The 26,963-nt window shown below is 54.1% G+C and overlaps 1 protein-coding gene and 1 long non-coding RNA gene across 6 annotated transcripts; one reads left to right on the top strand and one right to left on the bottom strand.

The window, feature by feature from the left end:
- Positions 1 to 376: 376 nt before the first annotated feature.
- On the bottom strand, positions 377 to 6,374 carry LOC105877192 (uncharacterized). The gene is made up of 3 exons (XR_012915900.1): positions 6,286 to 6,374; positions 3,517 to 3,742; positions 377 to 571 (listed from the first exon to the last, which is right to left on the bottom strand). It is a non-coding gene; the product is annotated as an uncharacterized LOC105877192 (long non-coding RNA).
- PPP1R12C (protein phosphatase 1 regulatory subunit 12C) lies at positions 5,794 to 26,297 on the top strand. Of its 5 annotated transcripts, none has more exons than XM_012775537.3 (22): positions 5,794 to 6,225; positions 10,196 to 10,326; positions 10,406 to 10,524; positions 16,701 to 16,860; positions 20,088 to 20,232; positions 20,326 to 20,400; positions 21,984 to 22,057; positions 22,133 to 22,263; positions 22,372 to 22,445; positions 22,568 to 22,726; positions 22,805 to 22,872; positions 23,172 to 23,306; positions 23,524 to 23,614; positions 23,743 to 23,823; positions 23,904 to 23,964; positions 24,114 to 24,199; positions 24,306 to 24,346; positions 24,422 to 24,524; positions 24,698 to 24,802; positions 25,292 to 25,342; positions 25,504 to 25,554; positions 25,649 to 26,297. In XM_012775537.3, the coding sequence occupies exons 1-22, from the start codon at positions 5,905 to 5,907 to the stop codon at positions 25,733 to 25,735; spliced, it is 2,349 nt and encodes a 782-aa protein (XP_012630991.2). In that variant the 5' UTR covers positions 5,794 to 5,904; the 3' UTR covers positions 25,736 to 26,297. The 5 variants fall into 5 exon arrangements, with proteins under 5 accessions (XP_012630991.2, XP_020139201.2, XP_020139200.2 ...); XM_020283612.2 differs by having other exon boundaries at positions 24,425 to 24,524; XM_020283611.2 differs by having other exon boundaries at positions 5,795 to 6,225; positions 24,117 to 24,199.
- The last annotated feature ends 666 nt before the right edge of the window (positions 26,298 to 26,963 follow it).

Consider the following 26,963-nt stretch of genomic DNA (forward strand, 5'->3'; position numbering starts at 1 on the left):
AATCAAACAGAAAAGTGATATGTAAAGTTTCCCATGGAAGAATCAGCTCAGTGACAAATTAGTAACCCACTGTTGGCTGCTTTGCTTTTGGAGCTAAAACAGGCTCTGGCAGCTGCTGGGGCTGTCCCTTGCCCTGTCACCAGGAAAAGAAGCCTCTCCTTCCAGTGAAGACCCATGGCTTGTCCCGGGGCTGCTGCCTGCTTCCTCCAGCAGTTGCAGGGTGCTGATCCACCAGAGAGCTGATGGGGCCACCCACCCAGGGGTGCCAAATTCTATTGCTAAAAGTTTGGCACTTGCCCCCGAAGTTGCATCAGAAGAATAAGAATACGTGGTTTGAGGAGAAGGAAAGAGTAGTTTATTAATTTGCCAGCAAATGAGGAGGTCGGCAGACTCCCGTCTAAAAGTACCAACGTCCTCAGCTGAGCGGTTCTTGTCCCGCTGGGCTTGGCTTGACTTGCTGATGCCTCTGCAGTCCTCTGGTGGGTCAGCAGGGGCTGGCTGTGTCATCCCGTCAGTGTCTCGTCATGTTCCTGCAGCTTGACTCCGATCCCTCCCTAGGATAACGCCAGTGCTAGGTTGACAATGTCATTTAGGAGTTATGTTTGGCTGCTAGTAAGAAAGACCTCCTCGGCCGGGCGCGGTGGCTCATGCCTGTAATCCTAGCACTCTGGGAGGCCGAGGCGGGCGGATTGCTCAAGGTCAGGAGTTCGAAACCAGCCTGAGCAAGAGCAAGACCCCATCTCTACTATAAATAGAAAGAAATTAATTGGCCAACTAATATATATAGAAAAAATTAGCGGGACATGGTGGCGCATGCCTGTAGTCCCAGCTACTCGGGAGGCTGAGGCAGGAGGACTGCTTGAGCCCAGGAGTTTGAGGTTGCTGTGAGCTAGGCTGACGCCACGGCACTCACTCTAGCCTGGGCAACAAAGGGAGACTCTGTCTCAAAAAAAAAAAAAAAAAGAAAGAAAGAAAGAAAGACCTCCCCCCCCACCCCCCTCAAAAGAGACCCCAAGTAACAATGATTTTGGTGGATGGGGGGTTTGTTTTCTCACATGTAACCCAAAGACAAGAGGTGGCAATCCAGAGCAGGAGAAGGAGTTCCAAATTGCCATTAAGAACTGAGGCTTCTTTTGCCTTTCTGTTCTGCTTTCATCTCCAAGATCACTTCATGGGCACAATGTGGTATCTGGAGCTCCAGCCATCATATCCACTTTCCAGGAAGATGGTGTGATGGCAGAAGGTGTGATCAGAAATGTGCACCCCTCAGCTGAATCATCCCTCTTTATGAAGCCTTTCTGGAAGTCCTCCTCCGCAATGTTCAGGCACGCTTCATTGGCTTCCTTTCATTGTAAAGGAGGCTGGGTCTCCAGCTTGCTCTTTAGTAAGGTGGGTGCCTTATCATCCCAAGCACAATCGTGGTTCTAGACTGCCTCTTGGCCAAGGGGACCCCAGAGAAACCTTAAAACTGAGTTCCCAGCCACAACGGGATGCGAAGTCAGAAACACCTCGTTATACTCCCTCCCTAACAGCCGTAGGCTTTCTTCCCTAACCTCTGAACAGAAATGAATCTCATGATCTCTATTCCCTTTTTGCAGTTACAATATAATAACTGACCAGCATTCCTTCCTGATAAGAGACCACTGACCACAGAGTGGTTCTTGCCAGTCCATGGAGGATGCACAGTGATGGTTTTCAGGTCCTCTGTTTCACCTTTTGAGGTCAGAAGGCTGAAAACTCCACCCTCAGAGCCACGCTAAAGCTGCCATTTCTTTGTACATGGGACCCATGAAAGGGCAGGAAGCTTATTTGCGTATGTGCATGTTTCTCTTTTTGTCAATATTCATGACTCTTCCTACAGTTAGTTAAATATGTATATTTGTAATAACACCCTTATGTGCCTAAAAAATAAAAAAATAAAAAAAAATAAATATGTATATTTGGCCACCCTACTTAGCATAAATTCCTGTTCCCCATTGTTCCTCCCTTGAAGTACATGCTCTCAGCTTCTGCCCATGGCAATTGCTTTCCAGCCTGTCAGAATGGCCACCCTGCAGGCTGCAACTCTTCATGAGAAAACTCTCCTTTCCAAATTAAAAAAAAAATAATAATAATCATGGGCTGGGTGCAGTGGCTCACATCTGTAAATGCTAGCACTCTGGGAGGCCAAGGTGGGAGAATCATTTGAGCTCAGGAATTCGAGACCAGCCTGAGCAAGAGGGAGACCCCATCTCTACTAAAAATAGAAAAAATTAGCCAGACGAGGTGGCGTGCACCTGTAGTCCCAGCTACTTGGGAGGCTGAGGCAGGAGGATTGCTTGAGCCCAGGAGGTTGAGGTTGCTGTGAGCTAGGCTGATGCCACGGCACTCTAGCCCAGGCAACAGAGTGAGACTCTGACTCACACACACACACACACACAAAAAAATACACACACACACAAAAACCACCCAAAAACCAAAATCATGGTTCTATTATTAAGGAAGGAGACAATACTCATGGGCAGATAATTAGCAGTCTCTGATATAACCCACCCCTTTTGTCACCCAACACAAGTATATAGATCCTGCAATGGGGCACACTCAGTCCCCAAGGACAATAACCCTGGTTCTTGGGTCACACTGGACCTATTAGTCAGGCTTGGATGTGTCTCTGGATGGTTTGGCATCCTAAAAACAAAAAGGCAAGCTCTCTCCCCTTAAATCCACAATGGAGGAGAAGGACTAGGGAAAACGTTATCACAGCAACAAGAATAAACTACTGCATGGAAAAGAGAAGAAAGGGAAGCCCACAGCAGTCCCTGGACAGGAACAGGGATGATACATTAACAAAGTTAGAAGACCTGGTCCTCCATGCTAGGATAAAACCCCTTTAATCTCTATAATCACTGTGGCCCTGACACTGCATTTGGGGGAGGACTTCTTTTTCTGCCCATATCTGAAGATGACATTTGGGACAATGCCATTCTTGGGAAATTTAGCAATTTCAAAGCATCTTTCCTGTTGGTGTGAGTTTGGGGACCCAGGGGATATTTTAATGTGTTCATAGTCCCAGGCAGGTCAGCCATGGTGTATCTTTGACAATACAATTTTCTCTTAAACTTTAATTTTTTTTTTTTTTTGAGACAGAGTCTTACCCTGTTGCCCTGGTTAGAGTGCCGTGGCGTCAGCCTAGCTCACAGCAACCTCAAACTCCTGGGCTCAAGCAATCCTTCTGCTTCAGCCTCCTGAGTAGCTGGGACTACAGGCATGCGCCACCATGCCAGGCTAATTTTATCTATATATTTTTAGTTGGCCAATTAATTTCTTTCTATTTTTAGTAGAGACGGGTCTCGTTCTTGCTCAGGCTGGTTTCGAACTCCTGACCTTGAGCGATCCGCCCGCCTCCGCCACCCAGAGTGCTAGGATTACAGGTGTGAGCCACCGCGCCTGGCCAAACTTTAAAGTTTTTACGCAAATAACTATTCTAAGGACAATTTTAAAATAAAAGAAAGCAGAATGGGCTTATAATAGTCTTACCTCTGTCTCCATATGGGACAAGAGAGTCAACTTGATACTTTCATGGATGTTTTCACTTTGCTCCGTTATCTGAACCATCTTTATAGTTCCTGCTGTTACAGGGGAAGAAGGAACATTTTCTTCTTCTTATCTTTCTGAGGTTATTTTCACCATCAGTGAGGAGGGCCTGCAGTTCCAAGGTTAAGCACTGAAATTCCACTGTTAACATGGAGAGAAAACAGCAGTCCTGAAAGGTGCAAAAGTCTTCGTTACGGAAAAGAAAACGGCAAAAGAGAATTTTGTCAAACAGAATATGAAGATGCATGTACACAGCCAATGTAGTCTAATTATCAGATACTTTATGTACTTTATGTACACCATCTCAACAACTCTGGGAGGTTGAGGCAGTGACCCTGGGCCCAGGTTACAGAGCTAGGAAGTGGTCTGAGACAACATTCAAATCCAGAATTGTCAACCTCAGAGCTGGAATTCTTTACCATTCTAGTGGAATAAATTTTTAAAAATAGAAGTCTAAAGAGGGCAGGCAATGTAAAGATTGCTAATACAGCTGATGGCCAAAGTATGTCCCACGGTTCATTGGGTGGGTTGTATAAATACCTCAAATTGTATTTTCCACACAAAAAAAATCACAGTCATGGAAACATACATAGACATGTTTATAGAACATGTACAAACATAAACATAAGCACCCATAAACTACATATACCCAGCCACAGACATGATCGAATACACATAATTTTAAGGTAGTACAATTTTGCACAGGCACAGAAATACACACATAACCATAATCACACACAATAATACCCTGAAGGTTTGTCTTCCTGAGGGAAGGAGGCTGGTGTGCATGTGTGTGGAAAGTGTTGTGTGGGGTTCAGGGACCACCAGGACTGTCCCTTTCTATAGGGATAGGCCTCATGGGATTTGGAGTTTATTTTCTGAGCCAGCCTAAGGACTTCAGAGTGGGTGGGCTACCCTAATATCCCTTAGGAAAAAGTCTGTTGCCTCTGTCTAGTTTTGGCAGCTGTGTGATTTTTATGGATCTCTGATCCTGTTTCAAAGTGTCTGCCACCTTCCCAATGTGGATGTAGGTGCTGAATTCTTAAGGTGTGCTTATCACTTGGGTCTGCGATAAGGTGATTTACTTTTCAAAACTACTGGAACGCCTTGCACTGAACTACAAATCCCAGCCTGCCTTGCGACTGTGATAGAGCCTGGACTACAAATCCCAGAGAGCTCCACGGCCTGTGGGCGCCGGGGGAGGGTGGGATAGTGAAGGCGGGGGCGGGGGCGGGGGGTGGGTGGGCCTTGTCGTTGTGGGCCCTGCCCCTTGGGTTACTTTCCCGGTGTGATCTAGGGATTATCATCAGGGATTTTGGACTTCTCCCGCCCTTAAGCTCTATTTCCTGGGGTACCTTTGGGCCCTGCCTACGACCAAATGCGCTTTTAACGCGGTGACCCTGCGGACTATATTTCCCAGCATGCCCTCGGTTGGTAGTTTGTTGCCATGACCTTTGCCGTGCAAGCCTTATTTCCCAGCATGCCCTGGGCAGTCACCAGTGTAAGCTTGGAGGTGAATTGTCCTTAGGGACTTCTGGGTTGTGGACTCAATTTCCCATGGTGCCCTGGTGTTTCCCACGACCTAGGGCCTTCATTCATTCCTTCACGCATACAATTATTTCGATCGCGCACGCTCAGTTCAGTTCTAGGTACTGAGAATGAGTAGTGCACACGGCAGATAAAAATCCCTGCCCTCAGGGAACTTATTTCTACTTGACAGGGGCGGGAAAAAAATTCAAAATAAATTACGTGGTATGTGGAAAAGTGATAAGATATATGGAAAAATCAGTTCTAAATCCTTTAGAGCCCAGCTGTCCAGACGATGTCCCCACAGGCCCCGGGGCCTGCTCTTCGACCCCTTTATACCGTGCACTTCATTTCCCAGCACGCCCTGGGACACCCCTTCATCCTGAGACTCCACTTCCCAGCGTTCCCCGGAGCATGCCCTCGCCCAGGCGATTTCTATTTGACGCCTGGGAGCTGCGGCCTTGCCAGTGGGCCTCGGGGACTAGCAACTGGAGAAAGTCGCTAGCAGCAACTTCCGCTTATAGGCGCCATTTCCCAGAGTTCCCCGCGACCTGCCTCCTGTCCTCCCCCATCCCATCCCATCTGGCGATCGCATTGCGTGTCTCCAGGCTGCGGACTCCAATTCCCAGGGCGCCCTGGGGCTACGTTGTGACGTCAGCCCTTCGGGCGGGGACCGGGAGATCCTTGAGTTGGTGCGCCCGGAGCTGCAGTTCCCGGCGGCCCCCGGGGCGGGCGGGCGGCTGTGGCGGCGGCTGCTGTTCGGTTCTCTGTGCTCGCTCGCTCGCTGGGCGGGCGGGCGGCGCGATGTCGGGCGAGGACAGCCCGGCGGCGGGCCCGGGGACGGCGGCCGCGGCTGCCCGTGAGCGGCGGCGGGAGCAGCTGCGGCAGTGGGGGGCGCGGGCGGGCGCCGAGCCGGGCCACGGGGAGCGCCGCGCCCGCACCGTCCGCTTCGAGCGCGCCGCCGAGTTTCTGGCGGCCTGTGCGGGCGGAGACCTGGACGAGGCGCGCTCGATGCTGCGCGCCGCCGACCCCGGCCCCGGCGCCGAGCTCGACCCCGCCGCCCCGCCGCCCGCCCGCGCAGTGCTCGACTCCACCAACGCCGACGGCATCAGCGCCCTGCACCAGGTCAGCGCCCCCGCCCCGGGTGGTCTCCGTCGCGCTGCGCTTTTCCTGGAGCTGACCCACCTTGAGCGTCCCCCTGCCCAACTTTGAGCCACCGTTGCCAGTCTTGATCTGCGCCGTCGTTACTGGCCCTGGGCTTTGCCATCCTGTGCTGCCCTCTCCCTCTACCTGAGCCAGCTCTGACGGCTCAGTCTGGTTCTTGCCTCTGGTCGTGGCCACTTGACGCTGCTGTCTTCCAGACCCTGAATGTCCTTCACTCGTTTCGTCTGTGCCACTTATACTTGTGCCAGTTCTAGTCTGCCACCTAATTCTGCCATCTCTTTCCTGAGCCTGTATCACTTCTTCCAGCTCTGCTGCCAGGCCACCTTTGGCCCACTGTTTCCTCTTTCTAGGCAGGTGCTGCTTTCACTGAGCTGCATCCTTCTCTTTCCTGGGCCTGTGCCTCTTCCTCCCCTAATCTCTGGCCTGGCCCACCTCCTTGGCTAGGCCCAGATCCTTCAATGACACTTCTTTCAGGTTCTGTCTTCTCCCCACCCATTCTCTCCCTTGGAATGTGCCATTGGTTGCTGCCTAAAGATGCTCTTTCCTGAGCCACTTCATTTGAGGCTTTGTACCACCTTGTTTCTGTGAAGCCGATGCTTCCCTTTTCTGGGTCACCTGATGCTCTCTCTCTGCCCGACCCCTAACCTCTTAACTCAGTTGGTTCCCTCTTCGTTCTTGTGCTGGGTCTTGTGCCATCTTGTGTCTGTCACCATGGGCCTTCTCTTAGTGATGTGTATCCTCCTCTTTCCCTCTCTCCCCTTCCTGTTGCCAGGCCCGCATCCATCACCCTTTTTCTGGATAACCTCAAAGCACTGCTTCTTCCTGGCTGTGGGCCACCACTCTGTCCTCTTGATCATCTTGATTTCTTTGCCTGGTCACCCTTCTGTGGATTTGGGTCACCTCTCCATTTATTTGGGCAGCTTTCCCCTCCCATAGACTGTGCTTTCTCTTTTAGCCCTGTGATGTCATCTTCCAAGGGTTCTAGAACCCTGTTAGTCCTTTTCCTCCAACTTGGGGCCCCATGTTCTCTCCAAGACACCCTGATTGCTGCTTCCAGTGATCCTGTGTCCCAGAGCCAGGGCCACCTTGTGTTCCCAGGGCTCTCTCTGATCTGGGTGCCTTTTCTCCCCTGCTTTCCTACAGTGGGACCACCAGAGACAGCCAGGTCACTGAAAAGCCCCATCCCCCAGTCCTTCTCCTTCCTAGTCTGTCAATGTCGGTCCAACTGCCACCTCCTGTTGAGCAGATTCCTTCTCTGGTGATAAACCCCCATTTCCTGGAGCCGCTTCTCCTTGCTGGAACCCCTAAGGTTCAGTTAATGGTGAGGCTGGAGAGGGTCCTAGGAAACAAATAGTGGCAGGGTTGGAGTGGAAGGAGGAGGCTGCTTGACCAGGTGCAGCTCCCAGATTCCAAAGAAGAGTAGCAGTTGGGTCAGGGCATGCTGGCTCACGTCTGTAATCCCAGCTACTTGAGAGGCTGAGGCAGAAGGATCACTTGAGGCCAGGAGTTTGAGACAAGCCTGGGCAACATAGGCAGACCCCGTCTCTAAAAAAAGAAGAGTAGTAGTTTGGGGAAGAAACAGAACCAGAATCAGTTTGTCCTGAGTTCTAATCTCCGCTTCTTGACTTTGTGATATTGAATTAGTGTCTTTCCTCTCTGCCTCAGTTTTCTAACCTGTGAAATGGGGCCAGTAGTCAGTCCTTCCCTGGTAGGGCTCTGGTGAAGGAGGGAGGTCATATGTGTGGAAACTTCTTTGCAAAGTGTGATGCTTTATAGGTGTTCACTAGGGTGTTGCTGCCTCTGTCCTCTTTTTGTTTCCCCACTCCCAGGCCCTGTTCCTGCGGTCGCCCCAGTGCTATCTGGGACATTTTCCTCCACCCAGAGCGGGGTCCCACTTCCCTTAGGCCTTTCTCTGGGTTTCCGTGTTCTTGGTGGGCCTGAGAGAGGGGCTCAGGCTTTGGTGCTCCCTTTCTCTGAGCCCATGTCCCCGGCTCTCCTGCACCCTCCTTACAGGGCTCCTGGCCCTGCTTTTCAGACCCAGACCCTTCTGTGTCCCTCAGAGTCCCAGACCACCTCCTTGACCTGGACCCCACAGGAGGCTGCCCGGCCCTGCCTGTCAGGCTGCCTCTTGGGTGGTTTGCCTCTTACTGTGGGGTGAGCGCTTGGTGAACTCTGTCTCCAGGACTTTGCAGGAGGCCTGAGGACAGAGTGGTCTGGGTTTCAGAAAAAGGAAGTTCCCTCCTCAGGTCACATGGCCAGCAAGCAGGGAGCTGGGGTTTGGATCAGGCCTGAGTCTGGGGTGACCACCCTATGCTGTTGGCCTGGGACTGGCCTGGTTTTAGTGCTGAAAACCCTCAGTCCTAGGAAATAGGTACAATTGGCCACTGTATTTGGGTGCCTCCTGAGTGTCAGCTGGTTCCTCCACCTGGGGCTGAGATTTCTGTCTTGAACCCTTCCTGGGACAGGTCCCCCTGCATCGGCCTGTTGCCATGGCTGTGTTTCCTGTAAGTTCTCAAGCCTCAGCCCCTACCCCTACTTGGCAAACCTGGTACACTCCCCCCACTCCCACCCTGCGCGAGTTGCCATGTGCATTAGTGGCTAGGGGCTTAGGGTCTGGAGTAGGAGTGGATTCTGGGAGCCAGGATTCTCAGGTCTGAACAGGGAGGGGCTGGGGACCCCGACTCCTGGGTCTGTGAGAGGAGGGGCTGGGCTCAGACCCCTGGGTCCGAGGGAGGAGGGGCTGGGCCTAGATCCCTGGGTCCGAGGGAGGAGGGCTGGGCCTAGATCCCTGGGTCCCTGGTGCCCAGGCCTCAGGCATCTTTCACATGGATGCCTGTGCTGGGCAGATCCTTGAAAGGGAAATGCCCATCTCTCTCCTTGCCCCCCTCCCCCGTCGCCATGACAACTTGGTGGAAATAAACGAGCCCAGAGTTCATCCCGTTCCCAGGGCACGTGTGGCCCCCCTTTTGCAGCCTGAGTTTCCATGACTTCATGCTCTTGGCCCTTGTAGCTCCCTCCCCCTCCTCCAGATGGGCAGCTTTGGAGAGGTGAGGGAGCTGGGGAGTTAATTTATCCTGAAGACCCAGGAGTTTAGGCTCCCTGCCGCTCCCAGTGCCACCAGTATCCACAGGAGCCCTGGTTGAAGTCTCTCCTCTGGACCCTGCTTGCTGTGCTGACTTGTACTTGGGCTTCCACCTTCCTGAGTTTTTCACTCCCTACATGGGAGGATTAGACAACATGATCCAAGTAAACCCCTTGGCAGTACCTCGGCACAGCAGGCCCTCAGTGAACAGTAGCTGGGCCAGCCTGGGCTCCTGGGCACACAGGAATCCCGGCGTCTCACCCTCTGTGGGAATCCTGTCTAGGACCCCCACTGTATCCCAGGGGCAGGGACTTTACCAGCTCTGTCGGTTCCTGGAGTGTATCTGCTGGGGTGTGTACTCCAGTCCTGTCCCTTGGAAGGAACTGGCTGGGTCTAAGAGGGGAGTGGCTGGGGCCTGGGCCCCAGGATCTGAAGGAGGAGGGGCTGGAACCTCTTGTCTTAGTCTGAACTCTGCAGTTCCCACCCTACAGGTGGTGACTGGGTCATAACACGTCTACCAAGCGCCACCCAGGATTCCCACACGTAGGCGAGAAGCCCCCATCCCTTCTCCATTCAATTCTGTTTACAGGCAGCTGAGAGTCCTCTCGTGGTCTCCACTGAGCTCCAAATGCCCGGCTGACCTGACCATGGGGCAGCCAGGAGTGTTAAACAGTTGGTGGCCAGTGGGGCCTCCAGGGCCCGTGCCAGAGGCCATCAGGGTCTTTTTCCCAACATCACTTGCACTGGACCCCTGGATCTGTTTCGTGGCTCCCTTTCGGAGCCCTGCTCTGCTGGGTGTGCCACGGCCTGCCTGGGTGTGTGCCGACCACCCTGTCTTCCGCCCCGCAGGCCTGCATCGATGAGAACCTGGAGGTGGTGCGCTTCCTGGTGGAGCAGGGTGCCACGGTGAACCAGGCGGACAATGAGGGCTGGACACCTCTGCACGTGGCCGCCTCCTGTGGTTACTTGGACATCGCCAGGTGAGGCAGGGGAGGGGTGGGGAGGGTCTGGATGGGGCAGGGGCCTGGACCTTCAGCCCTGACCACCCCCCACCCCCAGGTACCTCCTGAGCCATGGGGCCAACATCGCTGCCGTCAACAGTGACGGGGACCTGCCCCTGGACCTGGCTGAGTCGGATGCCATGGAGGGGCTGCTGAAGGCGGAGATCGCGCGCCGAGGTGGGCCTGGTGGGCCTGTGCGGGCGGGGCTGCTCCTCCTCACCTGTGGCCCCAGGTCAAGAGCTTTGGAATCAGGCTGCCTGGGCTCAAAGGCCAAACCTGTTTCCTGGGATTCTTTGGCTCTTTCCGTGCCTCAGTTTCCTCATCTGCGAAATGTGGGTGTAGGTACCGGCCTCCGGGATTGCCTGGAGCCCAGCAGTGGCACAGAATAAGAGCTGTCAGCTGGAAGGGTCGTTTTACTTCCTGGGTAGCTGAGGAGATCAGGCCACACACAGAAGGAGGGACTTGTCCAAAAGTCCATCGGGCGGGGCACTGCCGGGAGCCTGGCGTAGGTCTTCCGGGAGGCTGCGTTTATGGTGGGCAGTAGAGGCCTGAGGGGGCTGCCGGGACTGCTCTCCCTGTGCTCTGAGAGTAACATAACTCGGGGGTCCATCGTGGGGGGCCCAAGAACCTATGGGGGTGGGGATTGTTGTTTCTAACAGGTGTGTGATGCCTGCGGGCCACCCCAGAAGGTCCCGGGGTCCCAAGTGTGGCTTCTGAAATCCGACTTTATGGGTTCGCCGCCCAGCTCTGTCAGGGACCGGCTGTCTAACCCCAGCTGTGTTCCCGAAGCTCACCTCCCATGTTACTGAAACAGGGATGGCTGGCACTGCCTCATGGCGTGGTGGTCAGGGTTCCGTGTGGTTATCGATGACAAGGTGCGAGCATAGTGCCCGGCTCGGCCCTACAGGACCGTTTGGGAGGAAAGGGAGACTCCGATGAAGGAACAGATCCTGGCGGGTTTCAGCTTGGCTGTGCTTACCGTGTCGCCGGCCAGGCTGGAGAGGGGTGGGGTTCTACATGGGGCTTGGGGTTCAGGTGGCCGCGAGGGCGCTGGGGGATGGGAGTAGCTAGTGGAACATGTGGAGGTGGAGATCTGAGGTTTGGGAGCCCTCCTGTGTTTAACGTGGGGAGTGGGTAAAATCAGCCCTAGAGCTGGGCTCTCTCCCTTCCCTCCCTCCAATTTTTCTTTTTGAAAAGCTCCAGACTTACAGAAAAGTTGCAGCAATAGTACCGTGAATACCCAGACAGCCTTGACTGAGATTGGCCATTGTGGTTTGTTTTGAAACAGTTCTTTGAGATGTAATTCACCTGCCCTACAGTTTACCTAGTCAAAGTGCACACGTCAGTGGTTTTTAGGGTATTCTCAGAGTTGTGCATCATCACCACATTGATTTTAGAAGACTTTCATCATCCCATAAAAAACCCCCGCACTCCTTAGCCATCACCTCTAGCCACACCCCTCTACCCCTCGCCCCTGCAGCCACTGATGTACTTTCTCCGTCTGCAGACTGGCTGTCCTGTGCACTGCGTATAAACGGAATCTCACAGTATAGATTCATCCATCTCTAACTTTTTGATATATTTGTGTGCTCTCATGCCCTTCCTCCTGCTCCTTCCTCACATATGTGTATAAATACGTTTTTTCTTTCCTCCCTTCCTTTCTCCTCTCTTTTCTTCCCTTGCTTTCCTTTTCTTCCCTCCCTCCGTCCCTCCCTCCCATTCCGAGCCATTTCAGACTCTGTCGCAGACGTGTCACTCTCTGCCCCATGCTCAGCAGGTGTCTCACACAGGGCAGCTCCCGCGTAGGCACAGTAGGAAGCATCCGTGGTACCCTCCTGTCATCAGGCCCTTGGCCTTTTAGCCTCGATACTGCAGTGCTGTCCCTGGTCTCTCCAGGTGGCCCCTGGCCGTTCTTTGTGTAATATCTTCTCCCTTTCTGGTTCAGGCCCCAGCCTGGGGTCAGGCCCTGCCCGTGGCTCTCACATCGATATAGTCTCCTTCCGTCTGGATCAGTCCTTACCCTCCCTTGGACCCGAGGGAGACCAAGAATGGCCTCCAGGGGTGTCCATGAACTTTGTGACATTCTGTTTTTCTGCAGAAGTTGCCCAGAGCTTGGGTCGGCTTCTTAGAGGGGCCCCTGCCCCCTTCTGCGGGGCAAGGAGAAGGCTGGGCATAGCTGTGCGGGTTGGGGGTACTGGCTTGTGGGGTCAGCCAGCAACAAATGCCAGCGATTCCACTGGGAAGACCCTGCGCTGCTGGGGTGGGACGCTGCCTCTGGAATCCCAACGCCACTGCCTGTACCCCTCCTTGACACCCACCTTCACCCAAGAGCCACAGTGGGGGTGTGGTGGGCAGGATCGGGGTCGCAGGCCGCACCCCGGCTGCAAGGAGGGCAGGGGTCTCTGCCCCCACCTGTGGGACACGTCTGAAAGATGGAGAACCCCCAGAGGCGCTGGGCATCCGACAGGTGCCGGCTGCGGCGTGACCCTGTCAGCTTCTCACAGGCAGGGTGGGGGCAGAGGAGATGCCAGCGACAGGTGCTGCCGTTCCCCTCCATCCCTGCCTCACCTGCCGTCTCCTCTCTCAGTCTGCTGCTCAGCGAGAGGACCCGATCTGCTCAGGGGGTTGCCTCCTGGCCTGGAGCACACCTCTCCTTCACCTTGAAGACCTTTGGCCTGGTTGACTCAGGTGCTGAGTCAGGCACGACACTAAGGAAGTACCAGGAAGGAACCCATTCAGCCTGGCTCAGGCCAGAAAAGGCCATTTATGCACCCATGTGCCTGGCATTATTCACAGTAACCCAGCGGTGGAAGCAAACCGAGTGTCCATCGTTGGATAAGTGGATAAACAAAACCTGTTACACACATGTAGTGCAATATTATGCAGCCTTAAAAAGGAAGGAAATTCTATAGCATGGATGAACCTTGAGGACATTAAGTGACATAAGCCAGTCACAAAAGGACAAAGACTGCATGATTCCACTTCTGCGAATTACTTAGAATAGTTAGAATCATAAACAACAGAACGGTGGTGGCCAAGTGACTAGGAGGAGGGAGGAATAGGCAAGTGTTGCCTAATGGGTACAGAGTTTCAGTTTTGTGAGGTGAGATAGTTCAGACGATGGAACGTGGTGATGATGGAGGCACCGTGCTGTGAATGTACTTAATGCTGCTGATCTGACACTTAAGAATGGTTAAGATGGTAAATTTTATGTGCATTTCACCACAGTTTTTTTTTGTTAAAGGCAACTCATAGACTTATGTAACTAACTAAAATCCACGAGTTCTATGGGCTTCAGGCATAGTTTGATCCAGGGGCACAAATGAAGTCAAAAGCATCCCTTGGTCACTCTGCTTCACTCTGTGTTGGCTTCATTGTCAGGCAGCTTCTCTCAGTGAGGTACTCGGGGTGGCTCCTAACTACAGGCTGGAATCCCAACTGAAACAGGCTGCCTCTTTCCCAGTAGTCAAGCCACAGTTCTCTGATGTGCACTGCACCCTTTTGGTCACTTGCCAGCCCCTGAGCCCATCACTGTAGCAAGGGTGACAGGCAGGCCTGTGAGATGCGCACCTCTGGAGCCAGGCTGTGGAATCTGCCTCATGGGAGCCACGTGGGGCAAAAGTAAGAGGAAAGTCAAAATGTGGTTACTCAAGACAGGAGAATGGATGCCGGCAGGCCTGAGCAACGGTTGTTTCCTCGGTCCCGGGGACGTACAGCTGAGACCACCATGTTGTGAGCAGAGGGGGTCCTCCCTGGCCACTTCTTACAGGGGTGCAGAACTGAGCGGGAGGGAGACTTAAAAGTGTTTTTGAAATGTTTAAAGTGAACTTGGAGTCCAACATCCAAGCCAGCTGGAAGGGGGAGTGTTACACTGGAAGACAGGCAGGATGGACCCTCGGGTAGTTCCAAGTGTGGCAAGGGTGGAGCACCGGGAATTCTGGTTTCTTGCAGTGGGAAAAGAACACTCAGAATTTTTGGAATTGCATTTCATGGGTCCCATTTATAGCCTTAAGGCAGAAGTTTACAATATATGTAGTAAGGATGCTTTTTTTTTTTTTTTTTAATTTGGAGACAAGGTCTTGCTCCGTCACCCAGGCTAAAGTGCAGTGTCATCATCGTAGCTCACTGCAACCTCCAGCTCCTGCACTCAAGCTATCTTTCTACCTCAGCCTCCCAATAGCTGGGACTATAGGTGTGCGCCACCATGCCTGGCTAAATTTTCTGATTTTTTGTAGAGACGGGTCTCACTGTGTTGCTCAGGCTGGTGTTGAAGTCCTGGCCTGAGGCGATCCACCTGGCCTCCCAAAGTGCTAGGATTATAGGCGTGAGCCACTGTGTGCAGTCTTACGATATAAGTAGTAAGGGTATAACAGAACACCTGTTCATGATCTCAGTTATCTCTGGAGCGTGAGGGAGTGGCATGAAATTGGGGAGGGGAGGGGTGCATGGTCTTCTCTTGACTCTGTCGCATTTTAATTTTTTAGGCAGGGTGGTGGTACGCGAGTTCTTTGCCAGTTTCATCTAATGGAAATCCAATTCGAGCCGCAAGTGTAATTTAAAATTTTCACTGTCTCTTCAAGTTAACTGATAAGCAAAATAAACAAATAAATAATTAAAAAAAACTAAAATTTTCAAGTAGGTGCATTTTAAAAAGTAAAAAGAAACAAGTAAAGTTAATTTTAATAATGGATTCTCTTTAACACAGTATATCCAAAATATTATCATTTCTTTTTTTTTTTTTTGAGACAGAGTCTTGCTTTGTTGCCCAGGCTAAAGTGAGTGCCATGGCGTCAGCCTAGCTCACAGCAACCTCAAACTCCTGGGCTCAAGCGATCCTCCTGCCTCAGCCTCCTGAGTAGCTGGGACTACAGGCATGTGCCACCATGCCTGGCTCATTTTTTCCTCTATAAGTTGGCCAATTAATTTCTTTCTATTTGTAGTAGAGACGGGGTCTCGCTCTTGCTCAGGCTGGTTTCGAACTTCTGACCTTGAGCAATCTGCCCGCCTCGGCCTCCCAGAGTGCTAGGATTACAGGCGTGAGCCACTGCGCCCAGCCTAAAATATTATCATTTCAACATGTAGTTAGTATACAAAAACAATTCATGAGTCACTTTATCTTCTTTTTTTTCACACTTTGTAGTCCAGTGTGCACTTAAATAGTTACAACACATCTCAATTTGTATCAGTGACATTTTGAGCGCTTAGTAGATACACGTGGCTGGCGGTTATTGTATAGGACAGCCCAGCTCTATATAGTGCTTTGGTAAGCGTGAAAAATTTCACAATGAAAAAATAATGGACAAAATAACCTTCCCAGGAGAAAGATTAAACATTTCTAGAAGATATAACTTTAACTTCCTGTCTCAAGAGTTTATAGCATGCAAAAGAATAAAGATTCTCAGTGATAATGAACACATAAGATTTCAGCCTCAAAAAGGCTGCCTGTTTTGATAAGTTTTTTTTTTTTGAGACAGAGTCTTCAGACTTTGTTGCCCAGGCTAGAGTGAGTGCCGTGGCGTCAGCCTCGCTCACAGCAAACTCAAACTCCTGGGCTCAAGCGATCCTGCCCCAGCCTCCCGAGTAGCTGGGACTACAGGCATGCACCACCATGCCCAGCTAATTTTTTCTATATTTTTAGTTAGCCAATTAATTTCTTTCTATTTATAGTAGAGACAGGGTCTTGCTCTTGCTCAGGGTGGTTTCGAACTCCTGACCTTGAGCAATCCGCCCGCCTCGGCCTCCCAGAGTGCTAGGATTACAGGCGTGAGCCACCGCGCCCGGCTGTTTTGATAATTTTAAGTCAATAACTTGCCTTTTGCATCTATAAGTGTGCAGCAGTCCAGTACAATGAAATTGACTAATGGGAAGAATGCATTGCTCTTACCAGATTGCTGTAGATGGTAGCACATTTGGGAACAGGGACCAACACTTCAGTAGGGAAGGAGCTGTTGCCCTAATGATGTGAATGTTTAGTGTTTTTTTGCTTGGTTTATCCTCCTCATGGATGAAAAAAGTGATAATGGTGATAAAATGCATGAAGATGCGGTGGGTAGAGATAGAAGTTAGATGTAATAAAACACTGGATTTTCTCAATAAACTTTAGGTTTTATATTAAAAAATAATAAAGGTGAATCCCTGGTTGAAATAGGAAAAGGCCTGTGATATCCATTTCCACAGTGCTTTGCAGTGACCCAGACCCTTAGTGGGACCCAAGACTGCACAGAGCACAGATGGGTAACCGCTGGGCTAGTCCAGGCCTTCTGAGTCCCAGAGGGGAACACACAGGTAGAAGGACTGCATTTCCCAGACCATAAGGTTTGAGTCCCACCTGTTGCCTCTCCTCATCCTCCCAGGTGTGGATGTGGAGGCAGCCAAGCGGGCCGAGGAAGAACTGCTGCTTCATGATACAAGGTGCTGGCTGAATGGGGGTGCCATGCCAGAGGCCCGGCACCCCCGCACCGGAGCTTCTGCCCTGCACGTGGCCGCTGCCAAGGGCTACATTGAGGTGATGAGGTGAGCTGGGCCAGTCTGTTCCGTCTCATTGTCTTGGGCCTGGTACTTTCCCTTTCTTTTCTAATTTATGTACATAAGACTATGTGTTTCCCTTTAAATGCAGCCTTAGCTGCACCCATAAGTTTTGATGTGTAGCCTTTTTCATTGTCATTCAGTATAAAACATTTTCCAATTTGTAATCTTTCTTCTTTGATCCATGGATTATTTAGAAGTGTGTCCTTCATTTCCAAAGGTATAGTATTTTCTAGTCATTTTGTTGCTGGCTTAATAGCATTGTGGTCATAGAATGGATTCTGTACGATCCACCGTTTGAAATTTGTTGAGGTTCGCCTTATCCACCAGTATATGTAAGCTGGAAAAGAATGGTATTGTCAAGTACAGTGTTCTCAGGGGGTTATTGGGTCAACTTGGCAATCATGCTGCTTAAAGCTTCTGTATCCTTACTGCTCCCTGCTTGTTCTGTTGGTCACTGTGATATGAGGGGGGCATTTAAAAAATCTTACTGGGATTATGACTTTGCCCGTTTCTCTTTATAATTCTGTGAGTTTTAATCGTGTATATTTTAAGGCTAGATTATTTGGTACATATATATTTTAAGTTGCTATAGTACCTATTCCCTTTCTGTTACCCTCACCTCAGTCTTGGGCCTTACTTTGTCTCCAATTGGCTGCCTTTCCCCTTTCTACTGGAGTAGTTGGTTCCAGGTCTCATCTTTAATCTCTCCATTCTCCTTTTGATTCCCTTCTCTCTCTTGTGATATTACACTTTAGTATAGTATTTTAGTATAAAAATGAAGTTAAGATGTATCCCTCCATCTTTCTGCTCACCTTAGTTTTTTTTTTTTTTTTTTTTTTTTTTTTTTTTTTGAGACAGAGTCTCACTTTGTTGCCCAAGCTAGAGTGCCATGGCATCAGCCTAGCTCATAGCAACTTCAAACTCCTTGGCTCCAGCAATCCTTCTGCTTCAGCCTCCGGAGTGGCTGGGACTACAGGCATGCGCCACCATGCCAGGCTAATTTTTTCTATATATTTTTAGTTTTCCAACTAATTTCTATTTTTTGTAGAGACGGGGTGGGGGGTGTCTCACTCTTGCTCAGGCTGGTCTCGAACTCCTGACCTTGAGCAGTCCGTCTGCCTCGGCCTTCCAGAGTGCTAGGATTACAGGTGTGAGCCACCACGCCCGGCCCTCACCTTAGTATTGATTAATTTTCAGGCAGGTTTCTTCAGTGAGGTACTTAAGATGACCCTTACCAGCTCCGGGCGTGTAGCCTATCTGCTTAGCACCTGCTGCTGAGGTAGGGCACTGGTCCTCCATAGTTCCAGCAAAAGTCCCAGGCCTGTTGCTCACTGGGCCACCTTGGTCACCTGCCCATCCCTGCACTGATCCTTTGGCAAGGGGGACTGCATACTCTAAATGGGCAGGCCCAGTGATGTACCAGCCCCGGAGGCTTTTCTCTCCTCCCCTGGCTTCCACCCCTGAGTCCCAGGTGGCTGCTTCATCTCCTGCCATGGCACCTGCATCCCAGCCAGCAGGAAAAGGAGAGGGTGGAGGGAGCAAATGTCCATTCCTTATGAGAGAACAATCTGGAAGTCGTGTGCACCACTTAATGCTGACACCCCATTTCTCAGACCCCTGTCATCTGTCCATTCTTAGCTATGAAGGACACTGGGAGATCTGTCTTCAGCTGGTGATCAGGTGTCCAGCCAAAAGCTGAGTGCTGTTTTTAAAAGGGAGAGAGAGAGTCGTTATGTGTGGCAGCCTCGTTCTCTGCCATAGCATGGAAGCGCTTTGGACCTAGGAGTATTCCTTGACTATAATTTCATTACTGCTTTTTCGTATGAGTTCATATTTACACTGAGATCTGTTGACTGCATTTTGAAAAGACTGTAACTGGCATCCTCCTTATTAAAGTGCAGAGTAGAGGTAGACACTTGATGTTATTAATTCTGCGCTTATTTTCTGTGCACCTGTTGTGTGCCAGGCAGCCTGTTAGGAGCTGGGGACACTGGGCAAACAGATCTGGGCCCACCTGCAGCTCACAGCGTTGTGGGGCTGGTCACTGTGGGCTGCAGGGCTGTCCCGTGCGCTGCAAGGTCCTGAGCAGCCTCCCTGGCCTCTGCCCCAGGGATGTCAGGAGCAGCCCTGGTTGTGAGAACCAGAATTGTCTCTGAATGTGGCCACACGTCCCCTGGGGGGCAGCACCATCCCTGTTGGGAAGTGCTGGCTTAGCAGGCTATAAATAGGGAGAAGATGCGTGTGACAGGGAGGGGCCACATGAGGTTTTGTGGTCGGGAAACAGTGGGGGTGGGGGCTGCCGAGAAGGTGCAGTGTGCAGTGCCGCGTGCCCAGGGCACATGCTGGGGCCAGGCCGAGGTGGGCACCCGGCAGGGCCAGAGCAGAGGGAGCTGGGGCGGAGCGTGGGAAAGGTGAGGGAAGAGGTCGGTGGGGCCAGATAGGGGACCTTGTGTTTAAAACGTTTCTTTATAAAATAGCTCAGTCTGCCCATCTGTTCCCAGTTTACTTTAGCTTTTTCTCGTTGACACAGAACCTCATTCTAGTTCTCTAAAAATAGGTCTGTCTTACCCTGAGTGGAGTTTGGAGACTTGCCCTGGGCTTATAACCCTGCTTTTGCCCCTGAATTGAAGGGTCTAAGGTGGTTATTATTTTCTCGCAGAGAATCGTCTAAGCCAGGGTTTCTCAGCCTTTGGCACTGGTGACATTTTGGGTCCGATCATTCTGTGTTGTGGGGCCTCCCGAGCACTGCAGGGTGTTGGGCATCCCGAGCCTCCCCGCAGCGACACAACCAGAGATGCCTTCAGACCTTGCCGGGTTTCCCCTAGGGGGGCAGCGTCGCCACAGTTGGGAACCACCGCTTGAAGCCAGCTGGGATCCTGGGACACCCCTGCCAGAGATGGCCCCACTTTGGACCTTTGGGGGTCCAATCCTTTGATAGGCTTGGGGACGGGCAGGGGGAGCCCAGCACCCACCTCCTCTGGGGCTGAGCCTCGGAAACCTGTGAGAGTCGACCCCCTGATGTACAAGGGACAGGTCCCAGAGGCTGCCTGCTGGCCCAGGGCCGGGTGGCAGAGGGTCCCTGTGGTGGTGAGGGGTTGGGGCAGTCCTTTCGATGTTGTAACAGTTGCTACTGCGGCTGCAGCATGGCTGGCTGGATTGCATGGCCCAGATCCCTGTCGCAGCCCTTGACCCCAAGCCTTCCTGGCCCCCAGGCTGCTCCTTCAGGCTGGCTATGACCCAGAGCTCCGGGACGGGGACGGCTGGACCCCCCTGCACGCAGCGGCCCACTGGGGTGTGGAGGACGCCTGCCGCCTGCTGGCCGAGCACGGCGGGGGCATGGACTCGCTGACCCACGCGGTGAGGACCAGGGGCCTGGGCCAGCAGGGCGCAGTGGGCGGGGGAGGGGCCTGCTCCTCCTCCATCATCAGCCCCTTCTCCTCCCCCACCCAGGGGCAGCGTCCCTGTGACCTGGCTGACGAGGAAGTGCTGAGCCTGCTGGAGGAACTGGCCCGGAAACAGGAGGACGTGAGTGTCAGGGCCGAGGGGCTCCCCAGCCTCCCCCATCCCCTGTCTTCCTGATACCCACCGCCCCAGGGACCTGTTCTGCCCCACCTGGTGACCCAGCCCCTGACCCAGTGAGGGCCCTGAGCAGCAGCATGGATGGACGTTTGGCTGCAGAGCTTCCCGCCTGCCTGGTGGGGAGACAGGAGGAGGATGGGACAGGCGTTGTCCAAGCTGGGGTGGTCACTTGGGAGCTGTTCCCCACCCAGCCCCAGGGCAGACCTTGTTACAGGCTGAAGGGGTTAAGGTCATGGGCTGTGGCCAGACTGCCTGGGCCAGAATGCCAGCTCTGCCGAGGATTTGCTGCATGAGCTCCAGCCAGTCACTTACACTCTGGGCCTCAGTCTCCTCATCTGCAAAATGGGGATGGTAACAGTGCACACCTTTACTCTCTGAGGAGTTACACGTGACATGACATGGATTATGCTGTATGTTACCAAACAAAAGCATTTAGAACCCTGCCTGGGCTAAAATCAGCACTGTTAGGGAGCAAGAAACACCTGCTGAGGCCAGGCCTGAGGTTTCTGGTGAGTGGGCAGGTGGACAGAAACAGATCCCCTTCTCAAGGCTGACAGTGGCAGGAGAGAACAGTCACGGCTCCGGCTTGGTGAACTCAGGCCAGCTTCCTGGACGCCAGGGCACACTCTTGGGCTTGAGGGAACAGCCTATGCAAAGCTGGGGGTGGGAAACAGCTCTTGAGAGCCAGGCCTGGGGGTGTGTGAGAACACTTTCTGGAAGAGTGAGTACTACAGCACTCAGAGTTTGCCAGAAGGGGCGGGAGGCGTGAAAGCAAACAGCAGCTGGGACACTCACCTGAGAGCAAGTGGCGGAGGAGGCCACCAAGGCCAGCCAGGGCAGCAAAGCCTTGGGCCAGTATCCTGGTGGTGCCGAGGGGTCAGGGCGAAGGTGTGAGCAGGTCACTCCTGAGAGCTAGAAAGACCCCTCTGGGGAGGCCTCCCATGGGTGGGGGCCATGAGAACAGGACGGCGTCTGTATGTGGCCACTCCAGGCACCTTGGACCTAGGGCACCCTCTCTTCCAGGCGAAGCACCACTGTCTGTAGGAAAACTTTTTATTTTTTTTGAGACAGAGCCTCACTTTGTTGCCCAGGCTAGAGTGCCGTGGCGTCAGCCTAGCTCACAGCAACCTCAAACTCCTGGGCTCAAGCAATCCTCCTGCCTCAGCCTCCCGAGTAGCTGGGACTACAGCCATGTGCCACCATATCCGGCTAATTTTTTTTTATATATATATTTTTAGTTGTCCAGCTAATTTCTTTCTATTTTTAGTAGAGAATGGGGTCTTGATCTTGCTCAGGCTAGTCTTGAACTCCTGAGCTCAAACGATCCTCCCGCCTCGGCCTCCCAGAGTGCTAGGATTACAGGAGTGAGCCACCGCGCCCGGCCTGTAGGAAAACTTGAATGAGTCCCCAAATCCTCCGTGCCCCCCAGGCATGAACACCTGTGGCTGGGCACAGCTGTGCATGGGGGTGTTGATGCGGGGCTGTGGCGTGTTCAGCCCCTCCCCAGCAGCCCCCTTCCCTCCTTACAGCTTCGGAACCAAAAGGAAGCTTCCCAGAGCAGGGCCCAGGAGCCCCAGGTGCCCTCCAGCAGCAAACACAGAAGGTATATGGGTGGGAGGAGCCCTGGGGTGACAGGGGCCCCCCAGGACTTGGACCTCAGCACCCTCTCCTTCCCCAGCAGGAGCTCTGTGTGTCGCCTGAGCAGCCGTGAGAAGATTTCCCTCCAGGACCTGTCCAAGGAGCGCCGGCCTGGTGGGGCTGGGGGGCCCCTCATCCGAGACGAAGATGAGGGAGAAGAAGGTCCCACAGGTGAGGCTCAGAGTCTGGACTCCTGGGTCTGAAGGAGGAGGGCTGGGTTTTCTAATTCTTAGAGGCCAGTGGCATCTTCTGTGACCTCCCCGATGTGCTTATACACAGAGCCAAACCCTGCGGAATCCAGGACCCTCAATGGAGTGTCCTCCCCACCACCCCCTAGTCCTAAGAGCCCCGTGGTGAGTCTGGCGCACCTGCCCCAGGTGATGGGCTCGTGGTTTGTTGCAGTCTTTTGGGGGGTTAAAGCTTGAAGTCGGAGAAGAGGGATCCTTTCTCCATAACTGAGACCTTCTTCTCCCAGCTGCCCGAAGAGGCCCCCTTCTCCAGGCGCTTTGGCCTCCAGAAGACAGGGAGCTCTGGGGCCCTGGGGCCCCCAGAAAGGCGGGGGTCTGAGGGAGCCCCTGGGGCTGGGCTGCAGCGCTCAGCTTCGTCCTCTTGGCTGGAAGGGACATCCTCCCAGGTGAGTGGGGTAACATGGGCAGGGTCCAGGCCCCCAGCCTAGTCGAGGGGAATACCCTCCCTTCTCCTCTCTCTGCAGGCCAAGGAGCTCCGTCTCGCCAGGGTTACGCCGACCCCCTCCCAGAAGGTGCTGGAGCCCTCTGCCCTGTGAGTGCCACGGGCCTGGGCCCCTGGGGTTGGGAGGCAGGTCTGAGTTCCAGCCCTCAGCACGGTCCTGAGCGAGGCTGTCGCCCATTCTTGCTCTGTTTCTGTTCTCCAAGGCACTTTATCCTTCCGATAAAGTGTTACATAATGTGCTAGTCTCTGTGGCCGTTGTCTGTCTTTTCTGCTCGGATTGGACTGTTGTGGCAGAGGCAGCTTGTTTGTTTTGTTCACTGCTGCGCCTCCAGTGCTGGGCACGTGCTGCAAGCTTGAGTAACATTTGTTGAACGAATGAATTCACACAGGTCTGAGAGCACCAAGCCTGCTCCTCCCTTGGATAACTCCACACCCCCCAAGATTCCAGAGCCTGAATCCCCAGTGAAGCCAAATGTCCCCACAGCCTCGTCAGTGCCCCCAGCGGACTCCCGGGACCGTCAGAGGTGAAGAAGCCATGGCAGGAAGCTGCCGTCCCCCCAGCCGGGAGACAGTGCCTTGCACAAGAGTCCCAGGGCTTTGGGTGGGGCTCCTGAGTGAGTGGGTCCAGGGTCTGCTGGAGTTGAAGTCCTCTCTGGCAGAATGTGCCTCCCTGAGGGTGTCAGCCACAGAGGGGGACAGGGCCCTGAGGGACCCTCCCTGAGGTTGGGGCCCTTCACGCAGGTCCTACCAGATGCCCGTGCGGGATGAGGAGTCTGAATCCCAGCGGAAAGCTCGCTCCCGCCTCATGCGCCAGTCCCGGAGGTCCACACAGGTGTGGGGAGTTGGATGGGGGCCTGACGCCTGGGAGGAGGGGCTGGGGGTGACCCCCGGTCTGAGTGAGGGAGGAGGTGGGGGGGGCCTGGACCCTGGCGTTTCCTGACTGTGCCATCTCCCTGCCAGGGCGTGACTCTGACAGACCTGAAGGAAGCGGAGAAGGCTGCAGGGAAGGCCGCAGAGCCTGAGAAGTCCCTGCACAGTTTGGTGAGAGGGGTCAGGTGAGGGCGCAGTGGGTTGGTGCGGGACTCTCTCGAGCTCTGACTTTGCCTCTACCTCCCTCACAGGACCCTTCTAGAAGGCCCCGAGTCCCTGGAGTTGAGAACTCTGACGGCCCTGCCCAGAGAGGTGAGGTCTGCTCTCTGGGGAAGCGGCTCTCAGGGATCCACCCCGCCTCTCCCAGTCTTCCTGTGTTCCTGGGGGCTTGGGCCCAGGGCCCAGACTCTGCAGCGACCCGGCCTCTAGAGTGTCTGGGCTGATTCCTGTCCCTTCCCCAGCAGAGGCGCCCGACGGGCAGGGTCAGGGACCGCAGGCTGCCAGGGAGCACCGCAAGGCCGGCAAGGAGTGGAGGGGGCCTGCGGAGGTGAGGGGGCTCAGGTGGGGCTGAGCTGGTGCTGAGGTGGCTTGGGGCGGGGCCACCCCACTCCCACATGCGGCTGAACCCCACTCTGAACCCTCGTCCGCCGCAGGGGGAGGAGGCGGAGCTGGCAGACCGCAGCCCGGAGTCCAGGTAGGGGCAGGGCAGGGAAGGGGTCGGGCCTGTCTGCTGGCTGCAGGCCCCCTGACCGTGTTGCCCCCACCGCAGCAGCTCCGAGTGCGGCCCCTCCGCCCGCAGGCAGCGCTCGCAGCAGGACCTCAACCCAGAACCTGAGCCGGAACCAGAGGAGCCCGACGGAGGCTTCAGGAAGGTGCGCGATCCCTCCCCGCGCTCTGCGCCGTTAGCACCCTCCCCATCGGCCTTTATTTACCTGCCTGTTCGGTGGCCTGCCTGAGATGCCCGCTAACCACCTTTCCCACCCCCTGCCAACCTGCCGCCTGGGGCTCGCAAGCCTGACCCTGCCTGCCTCTTCCATGCCCTCAGCTGTACGCAGAGCTGCGCAGGGAGAATGAGCGGCTCCGCGAGGCCCTGACCGAGACCACGCTGCGGCTGGCACAGCTCAAGGTGGAGCTGGAGCGGGCCACGCAGGTAAGGGGGCCAAAGCCCTGGACATGGCAGGAACGCTGGGACACAGGCTGAGGAGGGGGGACGGTCTGGGCTGGGCTCCACCTAATGAGGGGCTGGGCTAGGGCCTCTAGGAGGTGGGGAGGTGAGCACTGAGGGGTGGGCTGGGGGTGGGGTTAGGGCTTCTGGGAGGTGGAGTCTCAGTAATGATGGGTGGGGCTGGGGCCTCTGGGAGGTGGAGTCTGAGCAATGAGGGGCGGAGCTAGGGCCTCCTAGAGACAGGGGCTGATCCTGGAGGTGGTCTGAGCTGGGCTTGGCTTTTGGAGGGGTAGGACCTCTGGGAAGCAGACCTCTGGGAAGAGAGACAAGGAGTTTGAGCTGCAGTTAGCTTTTGGAGGGGATCTTGGAGGCGGGGCCTGACTAGTGGGGCAGGAAACTAGACTGCCTTCTCTGTGCTGCTATGCTGGCTCCCCTTCCTGACTCCTGGTCTTTCTCTTTCTCTGTCCTCACCAGAGGCAGGAACGGTTTGCTGAGAGGCCAGCCCTCTTGGAGCTGGAGAGATTCGTAAGTTGGAGTAGCTGAGACGGGGACCAGAGCTGTCCCCAGCCTTACACCCACATGGGTCTGGATCAGGAGAACCACACTGCCCTTCTAAGCTGTCCCCCTGGCCTTTCCCCACCCTGCTCGGCCTCACTCGGTTTCTGAACTTCCCCCATTCGTTCCAGGAGCGCCGGGCCCTGGAGCGCAAGGCTGCGGAGCTGGAGGAGGAGCTGAAGGTGGGAGCTCGCAGGGGTGCAGTGGGCGAGGGCCGAGGGCGGGCAGGGGCTCAGCCTGCCAGGGCCGCTCAGCTGACCTTGTCCCATCCCTCAGGCCCTGTCTGACCTCCGCGCTGACAACCAGCGGCTCAAGGACGAGAACGCGGCACTGATCCGCGTCATCAGCAAACTCTCCAAGTGACTCTGGAGGACTTTCCCACACCCGTATTTATACAGCTGCTTCTGCCACACGCACCCTTTCCCCCACGTGAACACGAGTGACAGGGCTCCGGGGGAAGTCTCTGAGAAGCCATAATCTCCTCTTGGGACCTCTGGACTGGGAGGGGAGCAGAGTCCCCAGGAGCCAAGGGGGCCACCTGAGGTCAGGATGGAGGTGGGAGGCCAAGCCAGGTAGGGGGACGTCGCCAGAGGGGACCAGGACTGGAGACAGGACCAGGATGGAACTGAGGACCAAGAAGCTCAAGGATCAGTAGCCAGGACCAGAGTGGCTGCCCGGAGGTCCCCACCTCACGTGTGATGCCACCCAGTCACCCCTCCCCCTCCTGAGCAGGGATCCGAGAATGTGCCAAGAGCCCTCCTGGCCTCAGCCAGGTGGGCCTGTATATAGGGTCCATGTGCAATAGGGAGGGATGTCGTCTATTTTTTGCTGCCCCCTCCCCGCCCACTGTCCGGGGCAGGGGGAGAAGGTATTTTCGAGACAAAGCACAGGCACCACAAATAAAAGTCGTGAAGTTGCCACTCAATGACTGTGTCTGTCCCTAGCCAGAGGTAGGGCACCGTTTCCTGCTTTAGTATGTGTTTATGACCAAACCACTGGGTCATTTGGGTGGGGTGCTGAGGGATGGATAGGTGCTTGCTCACCAGTGTGGGGAGGGAGCTTCAGGAATAGTGACCAGTTGGAGCAAAGGCCCCAAGCCAGCGCTGACATCACAGGCAAGGCGGCCAGAAGGGAAGCTGACAGTATAGGAAGGATCAGCCTTGTAAGAGCCCACGGTGGTGAAAGTAGAATTGGGATCTTGCTTGGGTTTTGTCCTCAGTGCCTTTGAAACAATTGCCAACATTTAAATTGGGGGTAATTTACATATAAATATCTGGAATTGGGGCTTTTTGTGAAAAAATAGGAAGCTATGACAATATGAGCTCTTCAGTTCTGCAGGGCAGCAGTTGACTGGAGCTGAGCAGGAGCCATCTTCTAAGATGGGGCATCTGTTCATTCAGTCATTCCTTCAGTAACTACCGGTCACGTTCTACTTCTTAGGTCTTGTTCTACCTGATGGTGTTACAGTAGTGAACAAAACGGGCAAAGATACGGTACCTTTCAGGAGGGGAGGCCTCTGGTGCTAAGCAAATGTATTTCAAGTAGTAGTGGTCTGGAGAAGGAGCAGGGCGAGGGATGGGGAGGTGAGTAT

This window comes from Microcebus murinus, chromosome 32, assembly GCF_040939455.1.
Source record: "Microcebus murinus isolate Inina chromosome 32, M.murinus_Inina_mat1.0, whole genome shotgun sequence".
Taxonomy (NCBI): Eukaryota; Metazoa; Chordata; class Mammalia; order Primates; family Cheirogaleidae; genus Microcebus; species Microcebus murinus.

Coding starts and splice junctions, on each gene's coding strand:
- PPP1R12C (XM_012775537.3), top strand. CDS start 5,905: ATGTCGGGCGAGGACAGCCCGGCGGCGGGCCCGGGGACGGCGGCCGCG. Junction 23,824..23,903: donor AGAAGTCCCTGCACAGTTTG/GTGAGAGGGGTC, acceptor CCTCCCTCACAG/GACCCTTCTAGAAGGCCCCG. Junction 24,803..25,291: donor AGCTGGAGCGGGCCACGCAG/GTAAGGGGGCCA, acceptor TGTCCTCACCAG/AGGCAGGAACGGTTTGCTGA.